Consider the following 21734-nt stretch of genomic DNA (forward strand, 5'->3'; position numbering starts at 1 on the left):
AATCTAGTCAATATCTCTAAAGGAAATCTGTCACTATATTAATATTATGGATTCTTTATTACATTGTGATTATTACATAAATAGGATGCCAGAATTTAAAATCTTATTTTAAGTACTGTTTTTAGTTTAAATTTGGACTTGTTCCACTAAGTGTCTGTGGTCATAATTTTGAGTATCCGTGCCAAGAGATAGAGTTATATCATAAACACTGTACTCTGAAATTCAGATTAGAGTAGAAAAGAGATATTACGGAAGAGAGTGATTTGAAATAATTATGTGATAGGGAATGTCTGAATTTGTAACCTCTGTATACCTTTGATTTATGATCTGGTAAAAATAAGATTAAGGGAAACCTTGGATTTTATAACCTCAGTTGGAAACTTGTAGGTGCTTATTTCAGCATGGAGATTCACTCTGAGGTTCAAAGTTGACCACTCAGCTAGCTAAGTGAATTAGTTGTTTGCTTTTTAATGGAGACCACCCTAACTTACTGTATCCTTTAACTAAAGAACAGTTGTTCAGATTTTGTATCTATAAACAGAGTTCTTGTAACTAGCAAATAGTCTTTGCAGACACTCTTTTAAGAATACTAGATCCTACTATCTGCCTTTCTTATCTAAAATAAAAACAATTTCCATCATAGTCTGAAAAGAATTCATTAGTAACTTGAATAGATGAACAGAGATCCATTTAGAAAAGGGAAAAGTGAGTGAATAGCTAAGAAGTTTTTGAAAAATAATAACAATGGAGAAGGGTACATGGACAGCAAATTGTACTTTAAAGCTCTAATAATTAAAACAGTGTTGCACTTAGACCCATGGGACAGATAGAGAAACCTAAATGGGCCCATATATGGCAGGAAATTTTACGTACGGGAAGAAGGTGTTTCAAACTGGAGAACAAATGACAATCTAGTAAATTTTATTGAAATAATTAGATAAAACTTTAGGGGGAAAAATATAAAGTTAGATCCTACCTGAATCGTATACAAAAAGAAATTCCAGAGGGGATAAAGAGCTAAACATTAAAAAGAAATTCATGAAAGTATTAGAAGAAAGTAGATTATTTTTGTCATCTAGGGCAGGGCGGCCTCCTGGAATAAGACTATCAGTGTGGGAAGTTATAGAGGAGAAGATACACTAAACTTCAGTTTAACAATACACCATTAAAAGTTGAAAGTCAAGTTGTGGGAATGGCTTGGGGGTTACATGAAGGAGTAACTTTCACATTTTATCTACTTCACCACCATATGACTTTGTGGTTCAGGAACATCTTCACAATCTTCACAAATTGTGCACTTTTCTCAATGTGTTTCCCACAGTGCATGGTCCATGGTGAACACTTATATAAACTGTGGCAGCTATTATTTTTAAACCTCTCTCCTTGTTTACACTCATTCACATTTAGAAAATGTAGCTCCATGTCTAAATGTATGTTTTGTAAAATTCTCTTGTTTTGCAAAGCATTGCCTTTTTGTTGTTGTTGATACTCTGAATACATTTTGCTACCATTCTTCATTTCTGCTCAGTGCAGGGGGTAAAGTATTTCATCTATTACCAAATATATTGTGTTGGCTTTGGGAGAGGAAGGGATATGAGGTCACAAAAGGACTGTGAACCTGCTTCAAGGTGTGCATAGTCTTATCAGTTGACGTGATATACACATAAAAACCGCTAGAGAACAATTTGAGAAAGTTTTGTGTCAAATACCAAATTGATGTAATCGGTCCAGGGTTGGGCACTGGAAGACTCTAAGCTCTGGGCCCTGTGGAACTTCCAGAGAGGACCCTTCTCTGGAGAAACAGTGGCCCAAGGAGCCCAAGAGTGATATATAGATATTTTTGAAAACTTTCTCTATTCTCTTTCTCCCTTGAAATGGTCCTCCTCCTAGCTGAGCCCATGCTGTGACACTGGGGTGAATCACATGTGACCCTCTCCAATGCCAAATAAGAAGGTTGGCTTTCTTGCAGGGGGGATGATCTCTCCAGGGGCTGTAATGGAATCAGGGCCCATTAAGTAGTCAGCGAGGTTGATTCCTTCTGGAGGCTTTGAGGGAGAAACCATTTGGTATCTGTCTCTTGGCTTCCACTAGCTGTAAGCAGTCCTTGGCATTTCTTGACTTTGAGACCATCACTTCAATCTCTACATCCATCTTTTCATTGCCTGTTTTTTTCTGTATCTCCTTGTGCCCTTTTCTGTCTCTTATATAAGGACACTGCCATTGGACTTAGGGTCCGCTCTAATTCAGTATGGTGTCATCTCAAACTGTTAACTATGCGAACTGTTATATATACAAAGGCCCTATTTCTAAATAAGATCACATTTTGTGGTTCTAGGTGGTGTGTATTTCAACTCAGAAACTTCCTATGACTACATCTCCAGTTTGAGGCAGAGTTAGAATTCATAGTCCTGACCCCAGGGCCTTGAACATGACTTCAAACTCTGCATGGATTATTCCACTCTCTCCTCCACTGGCCCCCATGCCTTAGCCTCCTCCCAGCCTGGCTAACTCCTCCTGGGCCTCAAACCACTGCCATTTCCGGAGGAAACCCTTGCTGTCCACGCCCACCACCATTTTTCCCCCACCAGCACAGACCAGTCCCCCCTTTACAAGCTTCTGAAATCACCTATGCCTCATTGGAGCATTCTTCATGTAATTAATATAATTTTTAAATTTATCTAAGTTTTTGGTGTGCTGTACCTAAAGCGCATGATGTAAGGGTATGTGGCACACCTCCTGGGTATAGGGACAACTACAACAGGGACTTTACCTAACAAATGCAAACATTGTAACCTAATCATTTGCACCCTCATATTAACCTGAAATTTTTAAAAATTTTATATAGGGTAGCCATAAAATTCGTGTGCAGTTTAAAATAGTATGCAGTTTTAAATTGCACATGAACTTTATGACCACCCTGGATAACTTTATATATTTAATATTTCCTTAATCTAAAAATTTGTGCCCTCATATTAATTTGAAATAAAAAAAAATATTTTCTTCATATGTATTTTATACTACATAGTATTTTATATACATTTTAATTTGACTAGTGCAACTTATATAATTAGTAAATTAATTCTTTTAACAAATTACCTGTTCATTGACTATGAATGCCAAGGGTGCAGGGACCAATCCCCCTTCTTCACTGCCTTGTACCAGGATTGAGCCCAGTGCCTCTACTCAATTTTTGAACTTTATTCTCTTTATTTCATCTCGGTAAGGAAAGTCTCTTCCTCAGCACAAGACTGGCTCCCTTGTGGGTTGGCTGTGGACTATGCCTCACCAGGAATTCCCCACTGGGGAGCTGCAGTTCTCTCTATCCAGGCTTCATGTTCAACAATTCAAGGAAGAGACCTGTAGCTAGATTCTGTGTTGTCTAAGAGGTGTCTGCGTTGTCTTAAAATCTGACGTAGGACATTTAAAATATAGCTTCATTAATTGATCCTACTGGGGTTTAAGAAAAGAGTAGAATCTAGAAGGGCAATTTTCTTATGTGTTCCTCTCAGTTGCTTTCCCCCACCCCTTCCATCCACCACCCTGCCCCAGGTAAAGAGAGCTTTGGGTCATCCACACTTTAAAAAACAGAAATTTTCTTTAGACAGGTTTGATAGAACCTTTGATTTGGAACTTTAGGCATGTGAGAAGGCCTTGTAAGAAGGCCCCTTAGTCACTATTTATGGGGTGGTTTTTATTTTTCTTTTGATGTTTCCAATGAAACCAGACCTTCTGAATTTTGTCCCTCCTTTCCTGTTCTTTAGAAAGTGTTAAAATTTTCCACGGATCTGCTTGCACATCTTGACTTTTCTTTCCTGTAAGTCCTATCTGTGCTCATCTCCTTTAGCTCAAGGCCAGAATACCTGGAAGTGGTCCCTACCAAGAACAGGTGGTGCCAACATGTAAATCCTTTGGGGAAGTAGGACAGGGAGGGGAAATTAATAAATCTCATCTTGACACTCCCGGGAGGCCAAAAGAGCTGATTTCAAAGGACTGCGATGAGTCTCTTCAGGAAGAAATCTCTGAAGAGAATCAGAATGTGAAGCGTTAACAGCAGCAGAAAGCCCTGTTGCTGAGAGCGGCTCTATCCTTGGCACTGCGGCCTCATGGAAACCCACATCAAGCCCTTGACGCATCTGGGGTGTTATGTGTCTCCACCCCTGAACCGGAACCGCTGCCACTTGACAAGCTCCTGTGTGGAAGTGAGGGCAGCTGGCCCCCAGCCCGGGGGGCTGGAAGATGCCCCTTGACCATGAGGAGTATTCAGGCGTGTCTAAACAGAGCAGTGCTACAGTGGAAAACGCTTGGTTTTTTCCCCTAGAGATTCGAGAAGGTCCTCTGGTCAAATGCTATTGTTTCCCCCCCCACTTCCAGAGCCTTCTACGTTCTTCCCATGACACTCTTTCTGGTGTGCAGCTCAAGAAATAACTTTTCAGATGTTTGTTTGTCTGGGCAGCCCATGGCTTCAGTTTTGTTTTTGGATTTTTTTTTTCCGTTTGCTCTAAATAGAAGGGTTCCAAGTCTCGTATGTTCCGTCTGCCAGCTATCCTGCTGAGAACATTTGGTAACAAAGCAAATTCCTAATAGTCTAAAATGTGTTTGTGACTCCAAAACCCACACCTGCCTGTACCTCCGAAGCTTGGGTGTGTGAGAGCAGAGGGGCCAGCCGTTAATGCTGGGGGTGTTTTCCCCAAAGTTGGAATTGTGTGTCTGTGGAGACCTTCTCTAGACAATTAATAGTGTTATAATATGTTGAAATATTTAATATTAAGTCCACCAAACTTCTGAAACTCATGACTCAGGAAAGTGGAAAAGGTCCTTTTAAAGGAGGCAGATCAACCAGCAGAAGAGATTTGTTTTCCAAATACTTGTAATAAGTGGAGGAAAGATAGGAGAACCGTCATTCCGACTGGTAGGTCCGGACGTTGTGGATGCCCAGAGAGGCAGTCTGTCCCCACACATGTGCAGACATGCATCCGCTTTGTGGTACTCGCGTCTGTCAGAGTGAGCAGCCCACGTGTTTTACAGAATATCACGGGGTCAGCTGATCTGGAAGCCTGGTTGGGATGGGCAACCTCACAGACTCTACCTTGAGCCCTGGGGCAATGCCAGTAACTCTGGGACCACCTGGGAGATCAGATCAGGCCGGAGGTGGGAGTCAGACCCTGACCAGATGGATGGAGAAGCAGAAGAGGAAGGCGCCGTTGGTCTGTGTTTTGAGAGAGATCTGTCTCATGCCCCTCTGACAGAGTGTGGCCTGCAGTTAGCCGTATTCTGCACGAATCGTCTGCAGTAGCTTGATTCCCCACATATGTGCACACACACGCACATCCTTCTCAGCACAGTGACTCAGGTCCATGTGGTCCTCAAAATAATACCTCTTTGCCTTAAGAGGCCAACTGGTGGACTGGCCTCTAAGGCACATTTGCCCTACCTTTTCAGATCCTGAGTTTCAGAATCTATTTCTGCCTCTCTGATAATCCCTGTGAACTTGATTCTTGCAGAGAACCCTTTTCCCAGTCTTGACCATGGTTCCTTTCACTCTGTTCCCAGTAGAAAATTGATTGTGACTATTCCCCTTTGTGAGTGCACCATTCAGGGCTTCTCACCTGGACATTGGCAGCAGGCAAGTTTAACTTATCTATGATTGCCTCGCAAATTCCTGACAGGGGAAGGAACTAACGCTTACGGGCACTTATGCCACGGCAGGTTCTAGCCCATTCTCCCCTTGAATCTTCCAACAAGCCCACAGGTAGGTGAGCCAAGGGACTCTCTGAAGTTACCTGTCTGGCCCAAATGGCAGTGCTTAGACCTGAACCAAGGATAATCTCGCTCAAATTAATTGATAGTCAAATGAATTTTGATAAAGCTCTTCAGTGTTAGGTGAGGAGAGTTCTCATTAGAAGGAGCCTCTTGTTGCTGGTTTTTCCTACTTCCAGCCAGATTTAAAGGAAATCTTCGTGAATGCCATTCATCCAACTTGACTTCTCAGATATGCGTCTACCAGCTGCTTTTATTTCCTGATTGGTGGAGTCCTTCCTGACTGGCCTTTTTTTTTCTACTGTCACATTTCCCACCGTCTCCTTTTGGGGAGTTTGTTATTCTCATTGGGTTGTCTCTCTCTCTCTCTCTTTCTCACACACACACACACACACACACAGAGAGAGAGAGAGAGAGAGCTCTCCAGGAAGCAGATACTGAATTAGAGCTAAGAGTGCAAATGATTGAAAGAACACTTGTAGAAGGAAGCAGGAGGCAGGAGGACTGTGGGGGAACAGCCCACTGAGATGCACACCAATAGGTGGAAATGGCCAGGTCCAGTGTCCTGCTCTGGCCAGGAATCACCCCAGAAGAATATAACCTTGACTTAAAAGCTGAGGTTGACCCTGATGAGGCTCATAGCCGGAGGTCATGGGCCAAACACACCAGTCAGCAGGTAGACAGCAAGTCCTTACTGGAAGGGGGATCTGAGTGGTGTGTCTCTGTTGTGCACAGCCCAGGGATTTGTCTGCCCCTCCCTGTTCTGATTCCCATCTGCCATCACCACCTGACAGCACATTATCTTCCACAAGAACCCATAGGAACAATGAATGTGGCCTTAAGAGGCTTCTTGCTTGCAGGTGCGTGTAGACTAGATAGCCAGGTCGGGCCAATCACTGTAGAGAAAGGTCTGTGCTGCACAGTTGTGCCTGAGAAGGGCTAGTCTGGAGTGGGACCACCATGGGAGGTATAGGAAGGGGGCAAGGTGACTGAGCACCAAGAGGGAAAAGGCCAGAATCAGAGGGCATGTCCTGTACTTGTCACTGTGCTTGGCCTGAGCTGGGCTGGGAGCCAGGTCGAGTCCTTAGTCCTCTGATTCTATGTAATCTCTGCAAGTGTTGCCTCCATATTTCTTGAATTCTTAGGAACTCACTCAAGCTTGTAAGTGAGAGATGGAATGAGGCATTTGGCTCTTTCCACCCACACCCTGAGAAACCACCACACCCTTTCCCTGCCATGTGGACCTGCCTGAAAATGCCTCTTATTCTCCTCCCTAAAGCCCTTTTCTTATGGGTGTGAGACATATTTTGGGTGTTAACACTGAAGCAAATCCCTTATGATGTTAATGTGGGGAGAGGCTGCTAGGGCTGTTAGAAGTTACAGCATATGTACCCTGAAATTAATCTAAAATTAAAAAGAAAAAGTTAGAGCCCTTTTCCTTTATCTGAGCCTGGTCATACTGAGCAACATTAGGATGGGCCTTTGCAGAAGTAATTCCCAAGGTCATTGTCAGGGTTTGTCTGGAATCAGATGGCTGGGGAGTTGAATCCCAGCTCTACCCTTACCAGCTCTATGACCTTGGGCAAGTTAGTAATCTCTTTAAGCCTCAGCTTTCTTATCTCTAAAAGATAGATCATAAATTCTACTTCAATAGGTGGTGTTTTAGATTGAAATGAGGTGATATGTTTATGCAGTCAGCGCAGTACACAGCGTGTAGTTGCAACTTAATATCAGTACCCATCCCCCACATCTATTATAAAACCCACATTGAGTTTTGGAACATCTAATATAAACACATCATTAAAAGCAAGCTTTGCATTTTCAGTATTTGTGCTTATGCATCTAGTGATTTAGGGATGACTTAATGTCAGATATTTTTTAAATCCTCCATGGATAAATACAAATGCCTCTGCATTTTCCTTGTCTGAATATAACTGAGAACTAGAGTACGTAGAGAGATTGAACCATGTCACACTTCCAGCTGCTCAACAGACACTGAAGAGTGCAGTGATGGGAAGCCAAGATTTAAAAGTTGTTCTATCCACGTCTGTAAAGACATGGCTTATCTGTTTTTCTAGGCCAGGGTTCTAGTGATGTGGCTTTCTTGTAATCAGAATCCTCTAAACCCAGAAGAGCCTTAAAGGACCATGAGGATGGACAAAGGACAAGGGAAATACCCAACCAACCTGTCTTCTGAGGAGACCCTTGGCTTAAGGAAGGTCACAAAACTTATCAAGTCAGTTCACATGAATCTTAATAGATTATGAGACTTGCCAGCTAGGCCTGCCAGAGGCCTCTGAGAAGAAAAAAAAATAAAAATCAGATCTCACCAAATCCCCGGTACGCTGTATGGGAGAGATTCAGCAGAGTAGCGCATGACATTAGCCAGAAAGTGTTGATGAGGATGGTCATTTTGCAATTGCTTAAGTATCTTTTCTCTGCTCACTTCAAAACTGCAAAGGAAATTCAGAAAAGAAGCCCACTGTTTTGATGGAAGCTATTATGACATAAGTGAAACCAGGCTTGGCGCGAGGTGGGGGCAGGCTCTGGCCAAGCCAGTGGAGCAGACCCTGGGAGGACTGAGGCATGCTGGGGAAATTGCTTCAAGATGGGGCTGGATCCACTTGAAAGGGGAGGGAACTGGAGGGCACAAACATGCAGTCAATGTTTGAATTAGTGTGTGAGGAGTATCAAGCATGTTCTGAGATGCACAGACCACGGGAATCTTTCTCCTCTCAGAGTCACCTCTGAGGAAGGCAAAGAGGGTGGCCATCTTTTTGAAAATTGCCCTGGGTGGGCTTACTGGCCAGTTGTGATCCATCAGATTTGGCTGATTTAGGGGGTGGAGAGCAGGAAAGGAGAATGTGTTACTGTCATGGCTTCCAGCACCTTCCACTAAGGATCATGGGATGTGGCGGAGGCAACGTGCAAGTCAGCCCCCGCGTCAGCTTTAGTGTGTTCTTTAGGTGCAGTGGGCCCAAGGCTAGAAAGTACAACGAATGTCCTCTCTGAGACATGACCTCACTTAGTAGCCTCTTCTAAGGCCAGGCCAAGGGCATTGCCATACACAGGAAAGCACAAGAATTGCCGTGGGCAGTGCACCTGGCAGGGTAGACAGCTGCACTCAGGATGCCCTGGATTTTCTGTTTCTCAGTCTTGGCCAATCTTCAGTCATAGCAAAACCCCCTTGTGATATGAAATAAGTGTTTTTTGGCTGTTCTACGAAACAGGGTATGAGGGTGGGATTTAGAAATCTATTAGCGCATGAACCAGACAAAGAAAAGTATAGAAAAGACCTAGACATGTGTAATGGAGCAGATAAAAATGAAATCAATCGATGCTAATGCATTTTTTTGAGACAGACAATCACTTTGTCACCCTTGGTAGAATCCTGTGGCATCATAGCTCACAGCAACCTCAAACTTCTGGGCTTAAGAGATCCTCTTGCCTCAGCCTCCTAAGTAGTTGGGATTATAGCTGCCCAGCACAATGCCAGGCTATTTTTTAGATACGTGGTCTCACTCTTGCTCAGGCTGGTCTCAAACTCCTGAGCTCAGGTTTGAGCCACTGTGCCCGGCCTGTGAATGCATTTTAAATGAAATATTAGCATATAATATTGCTATAGACTATTCTGTCCACCCAAAATTCATGCGTTAAGACCTAATCCCCAATATGATAATATTTGGAGGTAGGGCTTTGTGAAGGTGATTAGGTCATGAGGGTGGAGACCTCATCAAAAAGATTAGTGCCCTTGTAAAGAGACTTGAGAGAGCTCATTGGCTCTTCCACCACAAAAGGAGGAAGAACTACCATCTAAATTGGGAAACAGGCCCTCACCAGACATTGATGCCTTGATTGTGGGCTCCCAGGCTCCAGAATTGTGAGAAATAAATTTCTGTTGTTTATAAGTCACCCAGTCTTTGGCAATTTGTTATAACAGGCAAAAAAAAAAAAAAAAAAACTAAAATACATACTATATACTGTTACATTAGTATAGGATTTGAAACTTATGTTAATGAGGAAAGATTTGGCTTTATGGTAACAAAGTGGAGTTGATTTATGATGACAGAGGAATGGTGGGAAGAATGTAGGAGGCCAGATGAGAGAGAATCCCTTCTCCACTGACGCAGGGTCACGTGAGCAAACTTGGGTGGTAGGGGGCTACCAGGGCAGCCACCGCCTAACTTGATGGAATGGTGGAATTAACCGGGCTAATGTGAGGGGAAGTGATGGGTGAAATGCTAGCAGGGCAGTGAGGTCCATCTCACCAGGATTCCGGGGCGTGATCTGAGGAAAGTAAGATTTTTTCAGAAGGGCATGTTTGTGCTAATTGAGATTTTGTTAGAGTAAATGACAAAGATGATGCAGAAAGGGCTAAAGTCTGGTGACTAAAGAGTCATTTTATTCTTTTATATTTAATGTTTTTGCAGTTTTCTGGCTGGGGCTATGTTTGAACCCACCACCTCTGGTATATGGGGCTGGCACCCTACTCCTTGAGCCACCCTAACAAGTCATTTTAAAGCTATAAGACACAGAAGACCACTCATTATATAATTCTCATCATATGAAATGTCCATGTGCTGATGTTTGTGCAACTTGGCAAATTCCCTAAAAATCATTGAATTGTACCTTTGTGATGGGTGAATTGTATGTATAACACATGCCTCAATGAAGTCATTCTTAAGACCCTTTTTTTTTTTTTTAACAAAAATAGGGACCTTTTCATTGACCAGCATTTTTTGTGATGCCAGCATTTTCTGTGGTGTCACTTTGCTGTTGTATGGGGGGACATACATTGAAGATTTTTACAAAGGGCATACATAGGCAATTCTCAAAGAAGACAAATGATTACTGTGAATTTTGACCTCAGTCGTCATCCCTGATTTGCCAACTGAAGTGAGGCAAGGTGGCTTTTGACTATGAGACTGAAAAGAGCAACAGTGTTCAGGAACAAATGGGCTCTGTCCCACGGGTGGGATTCTAAATCGTTACCCACTGTTCTAAAAGGAAGAGTGACAGTACATATGGAAAAACTTGAATGTACTTATGACCCAACAAGAACTTTGACCCAGAAAGTTCATCTAACGGGATTTATCTTCAGGACACTTTACCATCACTATGCTGATACCTTCCACATTTTTTCCTGCAAAATCCAAATTCAGATGTTCAACTGCCTGAGCCATCTCAAACTGGAGATATCCAGAACTTAACTCCAGAATAGATCTGTGCATTCAGAATAGGTCAGATGGCCCCAAACCCAAAAAGCTGTCCTGAAGCCTCAGGAGATGCCAACTCCGTTCTCACAGTTGCTCAAGTCAAGCACCCAGACACTGTCTCAGTCCATTTATGCTGCCTTATCAAAAACACCACAGCTCAGGCTGGGAAGTCCAAGATCAAGGTGCCAGCAGTTTTGATGTCTAGTGAGGATATGGGCTCTGCTTCCAGCCTAACACCCTGTTACTGCGTCCTCTAGTGGAATAAATGCTGTGTCCATCCCTGGTGGGAAGCATGCAAGAGCAAAAGGCCTACCTAGTTCCTCTAGTCCTTTTTTAAGGGTGACTGATCCCGTTCACGATGTCCTTTTGAAATAATCACTTCCGAAAGGGCCCACTTCTTAATACTCTTACATTGCGGTTTAAGTTCCAACATAGGAATTTTGGAGGGGATTCCTGCCTTCAAACCATAGCACCATCCTTCTCACACCCAATATCCAATCTAAAAGCAAAGACTGTTGACTCTACCTTCAAAAATCAACCACGAATGTGGCCATTTCTTACCATCTCCCCTGCTACGGTACAGGGAGCCACCTTATTGCTCATGGAATTTCTGTAGTGATCGTCTGTCCAGTTTTCCTGCTTCTCCCCTTCCCTACCACAGTCTCTTCTGCGCACAGAAACACAGGAATCATTTTAAAACCTAACACAAAGCACATTCCTCCTTTGCTCACAGTTCACAGCTCCCCGTTTTACACCAGAGTCTTTTCAGCGGCCTGCAGAGTTTTGCATAAGTTGTCCTCTGTTACTCTTTCACTTCATCTCTTGCTAACCTCCTCCTTGCTCAGTCCTTTCTAACCATGAAGGCCTCCTTGCTGTTTCTCTAACACTCCAGGCGGGCTTCCAGTTTACCACACTTGCACTGGCTATTCCCTTTGTCTGGAACATTCTTCTTCCAGGCAGCTGCATGGCCAACTCTTTGAGCTCTTTAGTCTTTATTCCGTGTGTTCTTTCCGATGGGGCTACCCTAACCACAGAATTTAAAATTTCAGCCTGATGTTTCCAACTCCTGGCACATTTGAGCCTCTTTCCCCTGCTCAGCATTTTCTCTTTTCCACAGCATGTCTCCCCCTAACAGACTTTACAATCGGATTCTTACTTTAATAGGTACATTGTTAATTGCCTGCCTGCTCCTACTGGAGTGTAAGGTCCACGAGACAGCAATCTTGGTTCACTTCTGTACCCCCCAATGCCTGGAATACTGCCTGGCATATACAGTAGGTAGCCATTCAATGAGTATTGGTTGACTGAGTAACTTTGTAATGAGCAAGTAATTGTATATGGTATAAATAGGAAAAAACAGCATTACATCATGAAAAAGTGCAGTGAGTTCCCATGGATACCTTCTGATGCTCCTGAGATTGACTCATTCACATGCAGCAGAGTTCTGACTTTATTAGCACTCTCGGTCATCCCCACCCACCCAGGAAGAATGAGACCAAGAGCATCAGGGTGAGTTGGCACAGCTACGTGGCTGGAGATGTAATCTGATTGTGTACAGCCTGCAGGTCGATTTTCCATCGGCATAAGAAACCCTGATCCACTCACAGTAACCTAATAAAGAAATGCAGTCACTTGCAAACAGAAGCATAAAGATTCTCCCTGTAGGGCCGGTATCTCTGCAGTATGCTTAATAAGGTCAATTCTCGTTGTTCATCAAGCATTTTCTACTTCATTTAGCTTCTGAATTCCTATTTCCAACAGGCATATGGTTGCTTTAAAAAGCTTTTATTGATTCATACAGAAATGAGGTGCCTGAAAACCTTTGAGGAAACAGTGTCTTCATGTAAGCTTACTGCTCTATGATAGAAAGGGCCTTCTGTTTCCTTCACGGTGAGCTTTATTGGAGTGAAATGGGCGGCACATCCGAACAGAGAGATACTTTGCCATAGGATTGTGGATTTAACTTAATCTTGATAGTTTAAGATGTGAACTTTCAAGATGAATGTGAAAATCAGTGATGCTTTATTGTATGGAAATCAAAATAATATTTTCCGTTGATCATATGATTTAGCTGCTTTTTATCCAGTGTTTTCTGTAGTTACCCCACTTCGGCCCCTTTACATCTAGAAGCTCATAGCAAGAAACAGAAAGGGAGCTGGTTCTGTTTCGGCACAGAAGGGACATTGCACTTGATGGTCCAGTAATTGCAAGAGAAGGAATTTAATGGACAGAAATGGACCTGCTGCCTAGAGGCTGGCATCCTGAGTTTAATCTGGCTGTTGTGGATCAGAGGGTAAAACTTCCACCTTCCTTACTCTTCTTAGTATAATTTCACCTCTAGTTGATTCTGCCTTTAAAAAAAAAACTTTAAATATCAGGTTGAGTTAAGATGCCTTAGTCATTAGTGCCAAAAAAATATCATTGTGCTTCTTTTACAAGTTTAATGTTGGGGAACGAGACCAATTAGAAACTGAATTATTATTGTGTATTGCCCTGCTATTCACATATATCAAGAACTATGATTTGACTCTACTTGTAAGCTTCCAAATAAGCCTCACAGTCTTGTGGATATTGGCAGAAGACATGAGACTCCTGGATTAGAGAAGAAGAATGTTTATTACTCACAGAAACAACAGTAGCCTGAGTATTAGTGTGTTGACGCTGGTTTCCTAAGCCCCTATTCCTTAGGGTAATGTGAACTCCTATCCTGATGCATAGATGGGTGTGATTTTAAGTTTCGCTACTAAGACACATGGTGGCAGCAAGTTTTGAGAGTTGATAATTCGAATTGGGCCCGAATGGTTAATACTGTGTCATAGGTCAGGAAAACTATATGATAAAAATAATTAATGTATACATTTTGTAAGAAAACATATTCTTGTATCTATATTCCCTATTCTGGATTCCAGATGAGGGGGGCAGGGAGGGATTGCTCAGGCTCGGCCGTCGATGCTGAACAGAAGAGAGAGAAGCAGCAGACCCTGCCTTTCTCAGGCTGCTCCTCCCCCCAGCAGCTGGAACGCAGTGTTCTACTCACATCTCCTCCTAAGTCTAGGCTTGTTTATTTTCAAAGCTTCATGTGAAGCCCATCTTGACCTCCATTTCTCCCTGACTGTACTAGCAAAGAAGTGGATGAATTATCTTTAGAACAGGCGCCAGGAGCACACTAAGAATTTCAGTCATACTTACCAGTACAGTGTTCACAAAGAAAAAAAAAAGAATTCCCATTTCAGAGTTCCCCCAGGACAACTGGGCTCTTTATAGGGAGGATCGTGCAATCCGTGAGAAGCATCCCCCAAATTCAAGGTCTCTGGGAGGCTACACCTGAGAGACACTGCTCTTGGCAGTCTGGGCCCCATCCCCTCTTACGGAGCTGTCCAAACTTGCCGCCTCCTGTTTCCCAGCCAGTGCTTCACTGGGAAGTTAATCTGTACATATTAACACTTCCTCTCCACCAGTTGTTCCCTGGGAACCTATAGATTTACAGCCTCAGACAGCCCTCTGGGTTAATTAGGCTTAGCAGGTTTTCAAAAGACCACAAACAGCTTTTCAGCCTCCCCTTACTACTTAGGGGAGAGAAAACTGTGGGCAAGAACAATTGATCTCCATTTGTCCTGTGTGTTAAATAAGGTTGCTGTGAGCAGCTGGTGCTTTCCCATGAAATTCAGACCCTGTCATAATAACTCGTCCATAAACAGCCTCTTGCCGGCAGTGTTCATTCTCCTGGTGTCTATACTGGGGACCTGACCTACTCAGATGAAGTGGGAGTGTCTGCTTTGGTGGGAAGTCTGAATTCCAGAATTCTCTTACATGGTTTTTTAGTTACGTGATGTTTTCATGGTGTTGTGGCACCCAGGCCAGTGCTCAGTGGTGGTGATCCAAGTCACTTTGACCTGCACACATAGGTACACCCATGGCTCAGCTCAGCAGCACCCCCAGTGGGCTCACACGTGTGCCAGTCACCAGACGTCCATGGCCGAATGCCCAAGATGATCATCAGAACCATCTTGAAATTGTTCCTTCCAAAGGTTTTGGCAAAACAGTTAAAATGTCAAAATGGTACAGTTGCCTCAAGGCCTCTTTTGATAGAATCAGAGCATAGATAAATTATATGCTTCTCTGCCTTTCCAATAGCTCCCCGTATTCACCCCTCTCTATCTGCAATGTCCCCGTCTTTACTGGTCTTCATGCTCCAGGCAGCTTTATCTCTCCCGCTTGGTCAAACCCCCAACTTCACCTGCCAACCCCTTCCCAGGCCTCCCGTCCCTAAGAGCCCAGACTCCAGAGTTGGGCAGAGTATCAAAGAGCAGAGGATTGCTCAGAACTTTCTCTCACAGAAGACACCTTTTGCAGGGAAGGGAGGAGGAAGTCGTGTTTTTAGAAAAGCCCAAGTGAGGACCTACAACAGATTCCAGAGGGACAGTGCTAGACTAGAATTCCGAACCTCCTTTTCATAGGTGCTGGTCTTTCCTCATTTACCTTAAGGTCATCCTGGGAAGATCAAAGTCAGATTTTAACTAAATTAATAATTTCACATGCTAGAGGAAAATCTCAAATCTGGGGAGGATGGATCAAAAAACGATGGGATGGAAAAGTTCCTGCTTCTAAAGAGAAAGCCTTCTATTTTCCAAACTCACGTGATTGTATTCCCTTTCTTCTTTCTCAAACATTGACTTCGGAGTTTAAAGATTCCAAGGCTGGGTATGAATCCTGCTGAAGAGAAAAGGGGACTTGGATGTATGAATTAGACGGAAGGTACTAGAAACGTTAGGTAAATTATTTAGAGGGGTAGAGGATATGGGGGCACCACACTTAAGGTGATTTGAAGGATCCTAAGAAAATTACCCCCTACCTAAAGTCTTTCAGCAGCTTGTTCCAGTGTTCATAATTTATTCATTACACTCTGTCTTTGGATGACCTTAGAAAGTTGAGTGTCCAGGAAGGAATAAAGTAACCTGTCAGGCAGTTCCTTTAAGGTGTCAGGGTCTTATTTATTGCTGGGAAGCTGAGAGAGGGCAGGGGGATGGGGCAGAACTGAAGATAAACTCTTGCTTTGTCGTTTTGCAGAGCATGGGCGATGCAGAGGTAGTAAAATCCACTCAGCCCCAGGCCCCTTTCAAGGTTCTCAGAGCTTCCATGAGAGTACGGAGGGGAAAGGCATTGTGGTCTTTACTCTGAATCAGTGAGCCTGCCTATTTGGTGCTGGAAAAATGGTCTCTACATACAACTTAGCAGCTTTTCAGATTTGAACCTCTTTAGTTTAAATCTCTGCTGGATTGATGGTGCATGTCCAGGAGGCCTGGGACAACTTGGTTGTGAGATGAATGTTTCTGTATTTCCAAGCTGATGTTTTGTCCCTGCACCAGATTGGTACTGCTAGGATGTCATGCTCCCTTCGTCCCTAGAACTCTTCCTGGGAAACGAGCATTCACAGTTCTTAGCATGTGGGGCCAGATGCAGTAGCTCACACCTATAATCCTAGTACTCTGGGAGGCCGAGGTGGGAGGATCTCTTGAGCTCAGGAGTTCAAGATCAGCCTGAGCAAGAGTGAGACCCACATCTCTACAAAATAGAAAAAAACTAGCCAGGTGTTATGGTGGGTGCCTATAGTCCCAACTACTGGGGACACTGAGGCAAGGGGATCTCCTAAGCCCAAGACTTTGAGGTTGTTGTGAGCTGTGACGCCATGGTACTTTACCCAGAGTGACAAAGTGAGACTATCTCCAAAAAAAAAAAATAAAAAATAAAAAGTATCATACACAGTTCTTGGAATGAGAAAGTGACAGAGATGATCCATCTTAACACCCTTGCCTTACAGATGAGGAAACTACTAACGCACAAGGTTGATAATGGTCCCAAGAGTAGAGCTGCACCGTGGGGGGTGGTACCAGCTTTGGAATTGGATGGACTTGGATCCACCACTGAGGAGCTGTGTGAACTGGGGCGAGCTAATATTTTTGAGCTGCCAGTTTCTTCTTCTGTTAAGACAATTCGTAGGGAAATACATTCTGTAAAGCACCTGCTGGAAGAATAAACTCAAAACTTGCCCAGTATTATTCTGTTGGTTATTTTTTTAATCAATACACATAACATAAAACTGACCATTTTATAGTGTACAATTCAATGAGTTTTAACACATGCTGTGTATTTTTGCAACCATTACTACTATCCAATTCCAGAACATTTCAAGTCATTCCCCTAAAACCCTATACCACTTAGCAGTTAATCCCAGTCCTCCTGTTCCCCATCCTCGACACCCACTGACCTTTCTGTCTCAGTGGGTTTCCTATTCTGGACATGTCGTGTAAATGGAATCACACACTGTGTAGCCCCTGTGGTCTGACTTCTTTGACTCTGCACGACCTTTCTACATTTCACCCATGTCGTAGCCTGTAATACATTCCATTATATGGATATACCACAATTTCTCCGTTTGTCAGTCAATAAAATTTAGATGTAATTACCGTTTTTTTACACAGCTGGGCTGAAGCCAGAATGAGGAGTTAGGTGTTGGAAGTCTTAGTCTGGTCCTGTTTTTACTGTCCAGCACTCAGATGTTTTTCATAAAATCTGAACCTTATGCATTATTTTTTTAAAGTAAGGAAAACCTTACAACCTGCTTGCCCAACTCTTGGGATTTTAAACCTTTATGCAAATTTTTCCAGCATGGATACAAAAATGAAGTCTAAACATTATAGAAAATTTGTGCTGAGAGCCAGGTTTAATTTTCATTTTCTAGATTCCTGTGAATGGTCTTCATGCCTCTTCCCCCTCTGTGTTTCAAGGACAGCCTGGGGCCCATCTTTAATGTGCAAGTTCACGACCATGGTGGAGCGCCCACAATCAAAGCAAATTTTTTATTAAGTTTGGCTGATGTGTGAGTACCTTTCTTTTTTGTTCACTTTATTCCGTGGCAAAACTTCAGAATTATTCTTCCTCTAGACATTGGCTGTCGTTGCATTGAACCTGGCCCTTAGGTGTGGGGAATGCAGGCCTGTGAGCCAGAATGTTAAGAGGCGTTTCCAACACCTGCTTCCCCTTCTCCTGCCTCTCACTGCTGCTGTCCAAAGGGAAGCTCATTAGGAGATGAGAGGAGTGTTATGACAGGCCTCCTTCAGCTCTCAGGCCTGATTTCCCTGCTGACAAGCTCACACAATGACATCTTAATGTCTGTTTACCTGCAGTCCTCATTTCCTTACAGGCAGCCTTGCGTGTAGCCCTGGGCTTTCTCCTTACTGATGGGGGAAGACTGGAAGCAGCTCTGATTTGTGAGGAATTTGGTTGTTGACACCCTTCGCTTGGGAGCCAGTGATGTGTAGAATATGGCAAGATTCCAGTGGTGAAGGCATTTCCCTGGGTTCATCAAGCATTTGTGCTTCTTATCTCCCGTAGCTTGAGTGGAGGATCCAGCCGGGCCTGGTTTCCTGTCTTTGGGCAAGTGTTTTCTTTGCTAAAGCTTTGATGATCTGGTCCTGAATACCACTAATGACTCCATTTGATGCTCTATTTTCTGGTTCTTAAAGACCTAGAGTAGTTATTGTGTCACACTTCACTTACATTATCTCCTTTATAGCATTTCCTGCTTCTAAATATTTGCCAGCCACAAATATATGAAAAAAGCAACTCACCCTGATATGTCTCCTCCATGCTGAGTGTCCCGTAATCCTCCAAGTTTTCCTGGTGGACATGATTGAACCCAGGAACCCAACAGCCTTCTCTTTCCTGTTTCCCCTATTCTGTGTATTTCTCTCTTTGTCCATGTTCCTCTGAATAAGATGCCCAGACTGGAAATGATACTCTCTATGTGCTACAAAAAGCCCAAGCTAGGACTGTTACCAAGAAGTGAGCCTGGTATTCATTCATGCACCACGGTGTATGGTTGCCAGCACCTGCTTAGCCGGCTATGATTTAATACCAAGGAACACCGTTCGCCCTCCTACTCAGTATCTTTTTCCAGTTTGACTGCTGTGAGGCAGAGGCTGTTGTGCTGATTATTTGATCCTAAGAGCAGAATTGTACATTTCTCCCAATCCATTGTACCCATTCTCGGCCTGGGGACTTGTAGTGTTATCCCATCAGAACTACATGGATGGGAGTCTAACATAATTCCAATGCAAGAAATCATTGAAGATGTGGAGAAGAATTTTATTTTCTTAATGCTATGTTAGGATTGGCTCTTGTCCTAGAAAAAAAAATCCTTCTCTAATTCCTGATCCTTTAGTTCTTAGTAATTTCTAGTTCATGGAGTTCTTTTGTTTAGTTGGGGGGCGGGTTGGAGGTAATTTTTAGCATCAGCAATTATATAGATTAAAAGAATGAATTGAGTTTTGAGCCTCGGTCCCATCCCCAGACACATAGTCGCGTGAATTCTGAGGGCCTTTGAATGTGTCCATCACCATGCTGTCCAGGAAGGGTGTTTGAGGTTCTAACTGGCACCTGTCTGTCTGTTGCAGTTACCTGGCTGAGCAGTGCTGGAATGGCGGCTTCATCTACCTGATCATGCTGCGTCGCTTTAAACAGAAAGCCCATTCTACTTATAATGGCAACAGTAGCAACAGCTCTGAACCAGGAGAGACACCTACCTTGGAGCTGGGTGACCAAACTGCAAAAAAGGGGAGAAGATCAAGGAAGTTCGCGGTCATTTCCAGGTCCCCTTCCAACAAGGCCCCTGAAGACTTCAAGAGCAGTGCTGGCACTGAGCTTACCAGTGACCACAGCACTGAGCTGGAAAACGGCCCAGACCCTGAACTTGGAAATGGGCATGCCTTTCAGCTAGAAAATGGACCCCATCTAGAGAAGTCAGAACTGGCCAGTGGGACAGAGCATGGAGTTCCAAAGACAGATGCTCCCCTGACCACAAGCAACGACAAACGCCGCTTCTCCAAAGCTGGGAAGACGGACTTCCAATCAAGTGATTGCCTGACACGGGTAAGCTTTGGCTTGATCGCAGAATCGGAATTTTAAAAGAAATACTGTTCGAAGTTGCTTTTCAGGTTTAGAAAATATATCTAAGATGACCTTGCATTTAGAAGCCAACAATTTCATTAAGATAAATGATGAAAAGACAGCAACAAAAAACTCAAGTCATTTGATCCTACTTAAATAAAGAGCTAGTTGAGTGGTCGTAAGTGGAAAATTCAAGCCTTCTGTGCTAAAATTTGAGTCATATGAGGCCCAGATAAAGTACTTAGATGCATCATTATTTATCACTGCTGTCACCAGTGGAATTGCTGCTTCAAGGCCAAGAATTCCTGACGGCAGTTGATAGCACAAACATCCAAGCTCAGTATTATACAGGAAGTGTAGCTAGCATTCAGGGAAGCATCTGCTTTTATTTTTAGCAGTTCAAAACAAGTGACATTTTTATGGGATCACATTATTACATTGGTGAATTCCAGTGAAGTTTGGAAGCTTCACGGAAATCTCCAGTAGTGTGACAGCCAGTTGTGATGGTCCAGGTTGGTCTTACCATGTCTGCTTTGCCTTTAGGTATATTCTGAATGGTAATAGATGAGCTTCTAGCCTCAAGTGGTCTCCCCCATTATAACCAACGTTCTCTCCTAGGAGATTTACTTTTCTTGCTCAATCTAATAGTCCCCTTGTCAGATATCCCTATGGGCCCCACAGGAAGCAGTAACTTCCTAAAGTAGGTGCTGATGGCTTTTTCTCTAACTCAGGAGACACCCTTTAGGAATGAAAGAGAAGCTGGAAAGGCAGAAAATAGGCATAGAAGTATCAAGTTCAGTGTTGCCTGCTGGTGCCCTGGGAGTAAATATAATTTCTAGTAAGGCTGTTTCATGAGTATTTCTGCAGTGTTACACAATCTGTATGGTAGGTTGAAAAGAATCAAAATGGCCCCTCTTGACAGAACATGTAATCTCACTTGGGAAGCTGGGTGATCTTCATAAACCCTTACAAAGAGAAGATGTTATTTGTAAATGGAATGTGCAAACAAGTGGGAAAAAGTTGTGATGTCTCTATCAATGATTTTCTTCTGATTGTATGGATCTCCCACCAAAAGGATTAAGGACCAAAGGGGGGAAAAATCATAATCTACACCTCCTCTAAATTAAGGGCAATAAAAATATTATATAGGCCAGGCGCAGTGGCTCATGCATATAATCTTAGCACTCTGGGAGGCTGAGGCGGGTAGATTGCCTGAGCTCAGGAGTTCAAGACCATCCTGAGAAAGAGTGAGACCCTGTCCATCTCTAAAAATAGCCAGGTGTTGTGGCAGGTGCGTATAGTCCCAGTTACTTGGGAGGCTGAGGCAAGAGGATCACTTGTGCCCAAGACTTTGAGGTTGCTGTAAACTATTATGCCATGGCACTCTACTGAAGGCGACAAAGTAAAACTGTCTCCAAAAAAATATATTGTGTTTATGAGTTAATATTTCTTCATATGATTTCTTCCCTAATGATTAGATTGTGAATACACAGAAAGCCTAAGGTGAAAAGAATAAGATCAAGGATATTGGCTCCCTTAATCATTTTGAAGGTTTAGGGCACCTAAGACAGTTGAATTTCACGTACAGATCAGAGAACAGGCTTTCATTTGGGCTAGGACACGGTAGAAGCAATTTGGGATAATTTTAAAGAAAAACAACTTCTAAGAGAGTACTCATCCTCTGCTCGTGTTAATTAAAAGTAATAATCAAATTCAGGTAATAAATAGAATTAATTAAAATCTAGTTTCTGGGTTAGTCTGTCTAAAGATCACACATAGCAGAGTTCCTTTGCCTCATTTTTGTGCTCAAGGTCA

The 21734-nt window shown here is 43.1% G+C and overlaps 1 protein-coding gene across 1 annotated transcript in view; it reads left to right on the top strand.

The window, feature by feature from the left end:
* The window catches only part of PDZD2 (PDZ domain containing 2), a 258964-nt gene that overhangs the window by 126460 nt on the left and 110770 nt on the right, over nucleotides 1–21734 (top strand). The window contains exon 2 of the mRNA XM_012807050.2: nucleotides 19427–19901. Coding sequence (XP_012662504.1) covers nucleotides 19427–19901 — 475 coding nt within the window. The remainder of the gene's footprint in view (nucleotides 1–19426; nucleotides 19902–21734) is intronic.

Source organism: Otolemur garnettii, unplaced genomic scaffold (assembly GCF_000181295.1).
Source record: "Otolemur garnettii isolate 467f Iridium unplaced genomic scaffold, OtoGar3 scaffold00063, whole genome shotgun sequence".
NCBI lineage: Eukaryota > Metazoa > Chordata > Mammalia > Primates > Galagidae > Otolemur > Otolemur garnettii.